The 10480-nt window shown below is 53.1% G+C and overlaps 1 protein-coding gene across 1 annotated transcript; it reads left to right on the top strand.

The window, feature by feature from the left end:
• Nucleotides 1-3615: 3615 nt before the first annotated feature.
• EGR1 (early growth response 1) lies at nucleotides 3616-7454 on the top strand. Its single transcript, XM_027546361.1, has 2 exons — nucleotides 3616-4204; nucleotides 4896-7454. Exons 1-2 carry the CDS (start codon nucleotides 3895-3897, stop codon nucleotides 6212-6214), a joined length of 1629 nt encoding a protein of 542 aa, XP_027402162.1. The 5' UTR covers nucleotides 3616-3894; the 3' UTR covers nucleotides 6215-7454.
• The last annotated feature ends 3026 nt before the right edge of the window (nucleotides 7455-10480 follow it).

Genomic DNA, 10480 nt, shown 5'->3' with positions numbered 1-10480 from the left:
TTTTCCTCTGAGAGTTACAGCCTGCTCAGCCCTGGGTCAGACATGATGGTTCCCATTGACTTTCTCCTAGCGTCAGCTGCCATGGACCAGCCCAGTTCTGCTCTCACCTCTGACTCTTCCTCTTCTATGGTTTGCAAGGAAAGTCTGAGCACTGACATCGGCTCAGACCTGCAGACCCTCTGAGGGCCTCTCACCTTTTCTAGAGCTTTTGGCATCAGTCACCCAATGGACAAGGTCTGAGAGTCCCAGACTCAGGGCTGCTGCCTAATCTTAATTCTCTTGTAACATGGAGTCCAGGTTCCCTTCTACCCAACTGTAAGCTTCTCAGCAGCAGGAGCCTATGCCTCAGGCCTTTATCCACAGAAAGTCCTCAAAAAAGTTTACTGTTGTTGTGGATAATGGGTGTTTTAATCAGAACCTGCTGGGTTGTAATAGAAACTGAAATAAGCTTTATTTAAAAAAGAAATTTATTAACCTGTGTAACTCAAAGGCCCCGACTCTATCCAGAGATTTACTCTCTGGGTGTGGATCTGTTTTTTAATTTCTTCTGCATGGGCTTCATTCTCAGGTAAGCTCTCCAGGTCAGATGGCAAGATGGCTTCCAGGCTTACATTCCACTGGTTTAGTACCATCTGGGAAAGAGAATTCCTATTGTTCAGAGTTCCAGAAAAAGTCCTAGAAGAGTCTCTCATTAGCCTGGTTTGGGTCATGTGCCCATCCTGATGCAGTGGCTATGCCTAGGGAGATAGAATGCTCCTGGACTGCTGGAAGAAAGCATCCTAGATGGATGACCAGGTAGGGGTGACATGTCCTCACCTAGATCTAGGATGGGGTTTTCTTCCCTCAACCATATGGATTGGGGGTGGTTCTCCAAAGGAAATAGCTGACTGGGAGCACTTAGGAAAAGAACGGTTGGACACACAAAGCGAAAGATGTAGATTATTAGGATTCTGAGTGCACAGCTTCAGTGAGGACCTGAAGATCCTGTGGGTCAACTTCCACATTAGAATCATAGGGGAACCAGTTTGCCCTGGCTGGGGGAGGAATATACTCTCAGAGCCTGGGTAGCTCCCCAGAGACAGAAAAAGGATCCTAGGAAGTCTCTGCTCAGTTCTGGCTCTCATGAGCTCAGGAAGATTGTGATTCGGTTAGCCTAGGGTAAAACCTTTCTTTTTCAGAGCTCCATTTGTGCACAGTCAAGGTTGAAAAAAATTCCGCTCTATGAAATAATGTTCTACTGCAGCAAGGAGGATTAAGATGGGCTCTTCAGGACAATGGCCCCTGTGTTAGGATTGGAATGTTTCTCCTTCTCTGTACAACTTTTCAGAAAATGGTCACTGGGGTTTACTTGGGGGCTGAGGATGGGTGGGTGAACTGTGGGCAACCCCAGTGGGTCAAAAGCCCCAGAAAACAGCAAAAGCCACTGTTTACTGAATGTCAACTGCAAGGCAGGCACTGTGCTTTGGAACTTCACACATGGAAGTCCATGTAAGTTTTCAGTCTTTATAACAATCCTTCCATCATTAACATTAGATCTGTTTTACAGCTGAAGAGAGATAAGAAAAGCCTGGCCAAGATACCCCACCAGGAAGTAGCAAAATGGGCATTCAGACCTAACACATCTGACTCTGACTGGCCTGGCCATTCTGCCCTGCAGGAGGCTTTTGCTTCTAATGGACAACTCGGTACCTTGGAGTGGGTCCCCACCAGGTCCTAGCGTTTGGGTTGGGGAGCTCAGATTTAGAGAACAGAGATAAGGGTGCCCTGGTTCATTGCTGGATTCCCTAAGCCGATTTGTGTGTGTGTAGAATACAGAGGGATGAAGCCGAAGATAGTTACATCCTCCTCCCCCATTTTACACCCTCAACCCCGACTTCCTGAAGCTGTTTGGGTTCAGGGAGACCCTAACCCGCCCCCACCCCTTCCCTCCCAATGTCGTCAGCACCCTCCTTCCACACACACACTTTCTGCTTTCTTTTTAAATTCAGAAAAACACCACCTCCCCTGGATTCAGAGCTAGAGCAGAAGCCTTCCCCAACAGGAATCCCCGTTCTGTTTTGGGTGCGCACTTGAGTGGGGGAGCGGGGACGCAACGGGGAGGGCTTCCCCGTTTGCGTCTAGCTCCCAGGAGACCTGCTGGAACCTTGCCAGCCTAACCGCCCCCTCCTCCCACCCTCGCCCTTGGCCTGGCTGGAGGAGGGGAGTGTTACCCCGCCCGGGAGTTGCGAGCCTCGGCTGGGGCGGCTCCCCAGGGACTGCAGGGGGAGCCCAGGCTGCGGCGCCTGCTCAGTTAGTGCTCACTGCGTCTAAGGCTCCCCCCGCCTGGCGCAGCGCCCAGCACAGGAGCTGGGAGGGGGAGCAAGAAGGCGGCGAAGAGCCTACTCGGCCAGGGGCCGGGGGAACCGAGCTGGAGAGGGGACCTCCAGAGGGCAGCACCAGCTCGCTAAGCAGATCTCTCTTCTCGCCAGCCGGGGGTCCCCAGACAGTCCGTATGGAGGCCTCCTTTTCGGATTCCCACACTTCTGGCCCCCGATCACCTGTTCTGGTTAAAGGTGGGTCAGTCTCCCACCATCCCAAGGACCACTAGCTCCTAGTGGGAACAGGACTCAGGTTTCTCCAGAGACAATCAGCTTCCCTTGTCCAGCCACCCAAGCGTGGGCTCTTCCCCAGAGGGAACCAGAGAATTGCCTTTTGGTTCTCTGATGGCGGAGAGGGATCCCGAGGCCCCAACAACCCCACTCCATTGGCAGATGGAGGAGAAGCAGGTGGCCCATCGCACTGCACAGGAACCATCTGGCTATTATTTTCTAAGCCTCAGTTTCCACCGCGACACCTGGAAAGGCACCATGCCATTGGTCGAGGCCAGGGGTCAGGGCCCCGCCTCTCCTGGGCGGCCTCTGCCCTGGCCAGCCCAGCCACTCCTCCCCTTCGCTCCCGCCCGGCTCCCACGGTCCCAGAGGTGGGCGGGCGAGCCCTGGATGACGGTGGCAGAACTCTAGTCCTCCTCGCCCTCGCCCCCGCCCAGGGCCCGGGCTTTCCCAGCCCAGTCCCCGCCGGGGAACCGCGGTGCGCCTGGAGCCCTCCCCGCCTGGGCGTCCCCAGCTGTAGCGCGCGCGTTGGGCTCCCGGCTTGGAACCAGGGAGGAGGGAGAGAGCCAGGGAGCAGAAAGCAGAGACCCGGAAACGCCATATAAGGAGCAGGAAGGATCCCCCGCCGGAACAAACCTTATTTGGGCAGCGCCTTATTTGGAGCGCCCCGATAAGGCCTGGCTGCTTCCGGCTCCGGGAGGAGGGAAGAAGGCGGAGGGAAGAGGCGGGGGCAACGCCGGGAACTACTGAGCAGCTTCGGTCCGGGAGTCCTCGGCTGCGGCTTGAGCACTAAATTTCCTCGAAGCCTGGGCACCTAGGGTGCGGGAGCAGGCGTGGGGCCCAGGTTGCGGGATGGCAGTGCCTACAGTTCTTGGAGAGGGGGCTTCACGTCACTCCGGGTCCTCCAGGCCGGTCTTGCCATATTAGGGCTTCCTGCCTCCCATATATGGCCATGTACGTCACGACGGAGGCGGGTCCATGCCGTTCCAGACCCTTCAAATAGAGGCGGATCCGGGGAGTCGCGAGAGATCCCAGCGCGCAGAACTTGGGGAGCCGCCGCCGCCAGCCGCCGCCGCCGCCAGCTTCCGCCGCCGCAGGACCGGCCCCTACCCCAGCCTCGGTAGCAGCGCCGCGTCTACACCGGCCGGCGGCGAGGGCGAGCCTGCGGACCCCGCCTGCGCTCTCCACAGTGTGCCCCGCGCCCCGCATGTGACCTGGCCAAGCCCCCGAGAGGTGTCCCCCGCAGCTTCGGTCCCCGGCTGCGCCCACCCGCCCCAACACCAGCTCTCCAGCCCGCCGGCCCGGGATGGCGGCAGCCAAGGCCGAGATGCAGCTGATGTCCCCGCTGCAGATCTCCGACCCCTTTGGCTCCTTTCCTCATTCGCCCACCATGGACAACTACCCTAAGCTGGAGGAGATGATGCTGCTGAGCAATGGGGCTCCCCAGTTCCTCGGTGCCGCCGGGGCCCCGGAGGGCAGCAGCGGTAGCAGCAGCAGCAGCAGCGGGGGCGGTGGAGGTGGAGGGGGTGGCAGCAGCAGCAGCAACAGCAACAGCAGCAGCGCCTTCAACCCTCAGGGGGAGGCAAGCGAGCAGCCCTACGAGCACCTGACCGCAGGTAAGCTGTGGCCTACGCCGAGGGCTAGCCCATTCGCCGACATTCTGGCGTCCGGTTCTTCCCCACGGCCTTTGCAGCGCCCCCTTCGCCGCAGGGATGCAAGTGGGGTTTCCCTTCCATTCCTTATATCCCCAGGGTCCTGTTTTAGAGGACCGCCTGAAGACATTCTCCCCACCCCCACCCTGTCCTTAACGGTGCGCAGAGGAGCCAGCTTTTGTTTTGGATGGAGAGCTGTGGGGCTGCGTGGGTGGATGGAGGAGGGAGAGCTTGTTTTGATGAACAGGGCTGCGCCCCCTCCCCCTCCAGAAAGGCTTGCCTAGCCTGCAGCTATCCCCGAGGAAAGGCCGGGATCCTTGGCCCGGGATGTCCCGGCAGCCCGGGGTAGGGGGCGCGCACTAGCCGCGGCCGTTGCGGGGGTACTGGCGGGAATCCCTCGCCCGCGCAGCCGCCGCTGCGGAGCGCTGGGAGCTGCAGTGGAGGGGGATTCTCCGTATTTGCGTCAGCGGTTGTTGAAATGGGTTCTGCGTCTGGACCGGGTCCAGGAACATTTCAATCTGCTGTTATCAATTATTAACCAGCTCAAGAGTCAATGGTAGCTGGCCCGACCTCTTGTCTGGCAGCGTGGGTCTTCCGCGTCTTCCGGTGATTGCTCTCCAGTAACCAGGCCTCTTCCCTCTCTTTCTCCTGCCAGAGTCCTTTCCTGACATCTCTCTGAATAACGAGAAGGTTCTAGTGGAGACGAGTTACCCCAGCCAAACCACCCGGCTGCCCCCCATCACCTACACAGGCCGCTTCTCTCTGGAGCCTGCACCCAACAGTGGGAACACCTTGTGGCCTGAGCCCCTCTTCAGCCTGGTCAGTGGCCTCGTGAGCATGACCAACCCACCGGCCACCTCATCTTCAGCATCATCTCCCGCGGCCTCCTCCTCAGCCTCCCAGAGCCCACCGCTGAGCTGCGCAGTGCAGTCCAACGACAGCAGCCCCATCTACTCTGCGGCACCCACCTTCCCCACACCTAACACTGACATCTTCCCTGAGCCACAAGGCCAGGCCTTTCCAGGCTCAGCAGGCCCTGCCCTTCAGTACCCACCTCCTGCCTACCCTGGTGCCAAGGGGGGCTTCCAGGTTCCCATGATCCCCGACTATCTGTTTCCACAACAGCAGGGGGACCTGGGCCTGGGCACACCAGATCAGAAGCCCTTCCAGGGCCTGGAGAGCCGTACCCAGCAGCCTTCGCTCACTCCTCTCTCTACCATCAAGGCCTTTGCCACACAGTCGGGCTCCCAGGACCTGAAGGCCCTCAACAGCACCTACCAGTCTCAGCTCATCAAACCCAGCCGCATGCGCAAGTACCCCAACCGGCCCAGCAAGACGCCCCCCCATGAACGTCCCTACGCCTGCCCTGTGGAGTCCTGTGACCGGCGCTTCTCTCGCTCAGATGAGCTCACCCGCCACATTCGCATCCACACCGGCCAGAAGCCCTTCCAGTGCCGCATCTGCATGCGCAACTTCAGCCGCAGTGACCACCTCACCACCCACATCCGCACCCACACAGGGGAGAAGCCCTTCGCCTGTGACATCTGTGGGAGAAAGTTTGCCAGGAGCGATGAACGCAAGAGGCATACCAAGATCCACTTGCGGCAGAAGGACAAAAAAGCAGACAAAAGCGCAGCCTCTGCTGCCACCTCCTCTCTCCCTTCGTACCCGTCCCCGGTGGCTACCTCCTACCCATCCCCAGTTACTACCTCTTATCCATCCCCAGCTACCACCTCATACCCATCGCCCGTGCCCACCTCCTACTCCTCTCCTGGCTCCTCGACCTACCCATCCCCTGTCCACAATGGTTTCCCGTCCCCCTCGGTGGCCACCACATACTCCTCCGTCCCTCCTGCTTTCCCGACCCAGGTCAGCAGCTTCCCCTCCTCAGCTGTCACCAACTCCTTCAGCGCCTCCACTGGGCTTTCGGACATGACAACCACCTTTTCTCCCAGGACAATTGAAATTTGCTAAAGGGAAAGGAAAAGGGAGAAAATGAAACACAAGAGACTTAAAGGACAGGAGGAGGAGATGGCCATAGGAGGGGGGAGGGGTTCCTCTTAGGTCAGATGGAGGTTCTCAGAGCCAAGTCCTCCCTCTCTACTTGACCCCAGGGTCACTGTGGAAGGTCTGTTGGCCAACAATTCTTTCTGTCCACTTCCCTTTCCTCCCCAGTCCCTATTCCCTTTGACTTCAGCTGCCTGAAACAGCCATGTCCAAGTTCTTCACATCTATCCAAAGAACTTGATTTGCATGGATTTTGGATATATCATTTCAGTATCATCTCCATCGTATGCCTGACCCCTTGCTCCCTTCAATGCTAGAAAATCAAGTTGGCAAAAATGGGGTTTGGGTCCCTCAGAACCCAGCCCTGTACTCTTGTACAGTGTCTGTGCCATGGATTTTGTTTTTCTTGGGGTACTCTTGATGTGAAGGTAATTTGCATACTCTATTGTATTATTTGGAATTAGAATCTCACTTTTGGGAAAAAAACAAACAAAGAAAAGCCAAGCAAACCAGTGGTGATCCTTTGTTTTGTGATGATGCTGTGACGATTCAGTTTGAAGCTTTTTTTTGAAACAGCAGTTCTTGGTATTAATCGGAGCATGTGTCAGAGTGTTGTTCTGTTAACCGTTTTGTAAATACTGCCCGACTGTACTCACATGTGGCAAAATACGGTTTGGTTTTTCTCCTTTTTTTGAAAGTAGTTTTTTTTTTTTTTTTTTTGTCCTTTTGGTTTAAAAAGTTTCACGTCTTGGTGCCTTTTGTGTGATGCGCCTTGCTGACACGGCTTGACATGTGCAATTGTGAGGGATGTGCTCACCTCTAGCCTTAAGGGGGGCAGGGAGTGGTGATTCGGGGGGAGGCTTTGGGAGCAAAACAAGGAAGGGGGCTGAGCTTGAGCTCCAGTTCTCCAGAATGTAAGAAAACAAAATCTAAAAATCCGAACTCTCAAAAGTCTATTTTTTTAAACTGAAAATGTAAATTTATAAATATAATTCAGGAGTTGGAATGTTGTAGTTACCTACTGAGTAGGCGGCAATTTTTGTATGTTATGAACATGCAGTTCATTATTTTGTGGTTTTATTTTACTTTGTACATGTGTTTGCTTAAACAAAGTGACTGTTTGGCTTATAAACACATTGAATGCGCTTTATTGCCCATGGGATATGTGGTGTATATCCTTCAGAAAAATTAAAAGGAAAATAAAATAGCTGTGGTTGGGTGTGTTTCCTGGGCTAGGGGGAGGCCTTTGTAGTTAGCCATCTCTATCGAGGGGTTTGAGGGACTTTTACGGGGACAAGGATATTCTAACCAGAGATGTGCCCAATGTGTGACACTGGAGTGAATTCTTAGAAAATTGAATGTGGATCTCCTCTTTTTGATACTGGGCTCATTCCTCAATCTGGTGGGCTGTAAGCTTATCTTGATTAATTAAAGTTACAAAAGGCCAGATGTGTAGGTGGCGTAATTGTGGCCAGAGGCAGTACCATTCTGGCCACAAATGTTCAACCAGCCCTGACCACCCCCGCCCCCCCCCCATCTCTATCTGGGCTTGGCAAACTGTATTCTAGGGAATCCCTGCCATATGCACTTGGGGGAATTAAGGGGTAGGCAGAGGGCACTGGGAAACAGTAACAAAGGTGGGATTGCCTTGGTCTCCCCCTCCTGTCTTCTAGGTCCCCAGAAACCTGAGGGTACTGAAGAAGACTAGAAGAGGCATGGGCTAGTTCTCAAGCCAAGAATCCTTCCAGGAAGAAATCTCATCACTTGCCAGCTGGAGTTGGGATCCTTGGCAGCTTTGTGACACAGGGCAGAGTGGGCAGGAGGCTGGCCTGCTGTCTAAGGTTCCATCTAGCCTAAGTCTGTCCCCATTGCGTGGGAGGCCTTAAGTGCTAGGTTCCTCTGGTCCTCATCCCTTGAGGGTCCACAATCGTATACAGAGCAATACTCATGGACTCGTGAGCATTTGTCTGTCGTGTGAGAGGCCTTGAGCTGGCCACAACAACAATGCAGACTGTTGGCTGGGGAGACAGACATGTAAGCCGAAAATTTTAATGTGGCGTTAGGTTATATAATATGGGCAAGCATGAAGCTCTCAAACCCATCCAGGGGCTTAGGAAAGGTGAAAAAGTTGAATTTGTCAGGGCAAGTAGAAGTCAGCCTGATTGGCTTGTTTCGTGTGTGAGCCAGGGAGGATGGATGGATAGATTCCTGAAGGGAAGCACGGCCTCCAACCTGGATAGGAGTCTTCTGTGACTTGGTCAGACACCCCTTCCATTGGTCAGATGTACAATAGATTTGGAATCTAATAGTTCTGGAATTCCAAGCCTTGGCTCCTCTCCCAACTTCTGACCCCCAAATCAAGAACAATGGAGTTATCTCCTCTATCTAGTATGGATATCAGGCCCTGAATGAAATGGAGATCTAATCTGCCTCCACACCTTCTCGTCTCTCTAAGAGTCTCACTGGTTACCAACCCACACCTCTCCTTGAGCCAGGGGAATTCCAGCAGTCCCCTGGCATCAGCCCAATTCTTCCTCTTCCATTCTAGCCCTCAAGCACCAGCACTGTTGATCTCTGCTCTTTCACAGGACACCAGACTCCTCAGCCTGGAACAGGGGGAAACCAAGCCACCTTCTCTAGCAAAGAGCACATCCCTGTGAGCCTCCTGGCAAAATTGCCATGTCCTGATGGGACAATACTGTGCTGGCACACCTCTTGCCAGCCCCACCTACCCTCCCCATACTGGCCCAGAAACACAAGTCTATGCCTGTTACACATTCTTAGGAATTTCTCATCACAGACTCCCGAGAAACAAAACACGACAAGAATAAAATACAAAAGAAGGAGCAAAGATACTCACTCTGTTCCTTTAAAACAAAGGGCCTCCTACATTGTTACAGAGCATTAGAGTCAGATTCCCAGGCCCCATTCCCAGAGTGTCTAATACCTGAGGTCTGGAATTGGGTTCCTGGAACTGGCCTTGATTACAAGCATGCCAGGTGATTCTGATGCAGACCGAGAAATTCTGCCAAGCCTGCCAGCTAATTATTACTAGTCCTGTCACCAGAGTTTCTTTAGGTTCTGACAACTGAGATTCAAGTTTCTTCTCATGGTTGAAATAGGCCAAGACTCACTAATTGCCCCATTTTATAGTCCTATAGTATAAAGAAAAAGGAAAGTGTTCATTTTAACTCTGGCTCCTGTGAGGGAAATCTAAAACCAAGGGCACAGGGTAGTGCGGATAAAAGCGCTCATCATCATAAAAGCTGAGGTTTGGGAAGGGACCCAGAGAATGTTGAGCAATTGATTGTTACCTGGGGACATTGTCTAGGACTTTGGGTTTGTGGAGAGGGACAGAGAGGAATGGGGTGGAAGAGGAGAGCAGTCAGGGGAACTTGGCCAGCAAAGGACAGGTTTCAATTCTGAAATGAAAGAAAGAACCAAATCCTCAGGACCCTTGACCCTTACCTCTTAGTATCTGAGAGATAGTCTTTTCTCTTAACTTCAGGATTGTTCAGTCTCATCCTTTTTGAAGAATCCTAAGCACTAAGAAAGGCGGAGCTTAGCACTGTCATCAGGCTGGGTTTGAGGTGTGTTTCCTTTGACCTGCCCCCACTTACAGCCCATCCCCAACTTCAGGAAAGGGTGCAATAGAGTCAGAGGTCTTCTCTCCAATGCCCCCCTCTCTCCTCTGCTGTTTTCCCTGGTACAGCCGCACTTAATTCAGTTTGAGAGGGGAAGATTGGGCAGAGTAAGATCCTAGTGGTCCTAAGGGGAAATGAGACAAAATCTAAAATAATCAGGTATTGAGCAAATAAGATTTCAACATTCTACCCATACACCTTTGGGTGTTAATAAGATTTTGCACCTGAACAGCAAATCTAGCCCTCCACTGCAGTGATTTTTCGTCCCATCTCGCTTTTCCCACTACGAGAACCTAGGAGAGACTTTTGAGGCAACACTTACTTGATATGTTCTCATAGTTTAAGTTGGGGGCTCAACTCCTCAGATCCAAGTAGCACAATCTCATCTTCTTTTTCAGGAAGCCATCCTGTAAGTCTATTCTCCTCAGCACTTAGGCTATTTGTTATTATTGTTGTTATTGTTGCTATTATGACTTTATTGAGGTACAGTTGGTGTGTATATATAAGTACAAAACACTGATACAAATACAGTTGAGGTACATGTAAAGTGTACAGTTTGATAAGTTTTGATACACGTGTCCACAGGTGA

This window comes from Bos indicus x Bos taurus, chromosome 7, assembly GCF_003369695.1.
Source record: "Bos indicus x Bos taurus breed Angus x Brahman F1 hybrid chromosome 7, Bos_hybrid_MaternalHap_v2.0, whole genome shotgun sequence".
Lineage (NCBI taxonomy): Eukaryota > Metazoa > Chordata > Mammalia > Artiodactyla > Bovidae > Bos > Bos indicus x Bos taurus.
This window is presented reverse-complemented; position numbering and strand designations above follow the sequence as displayed.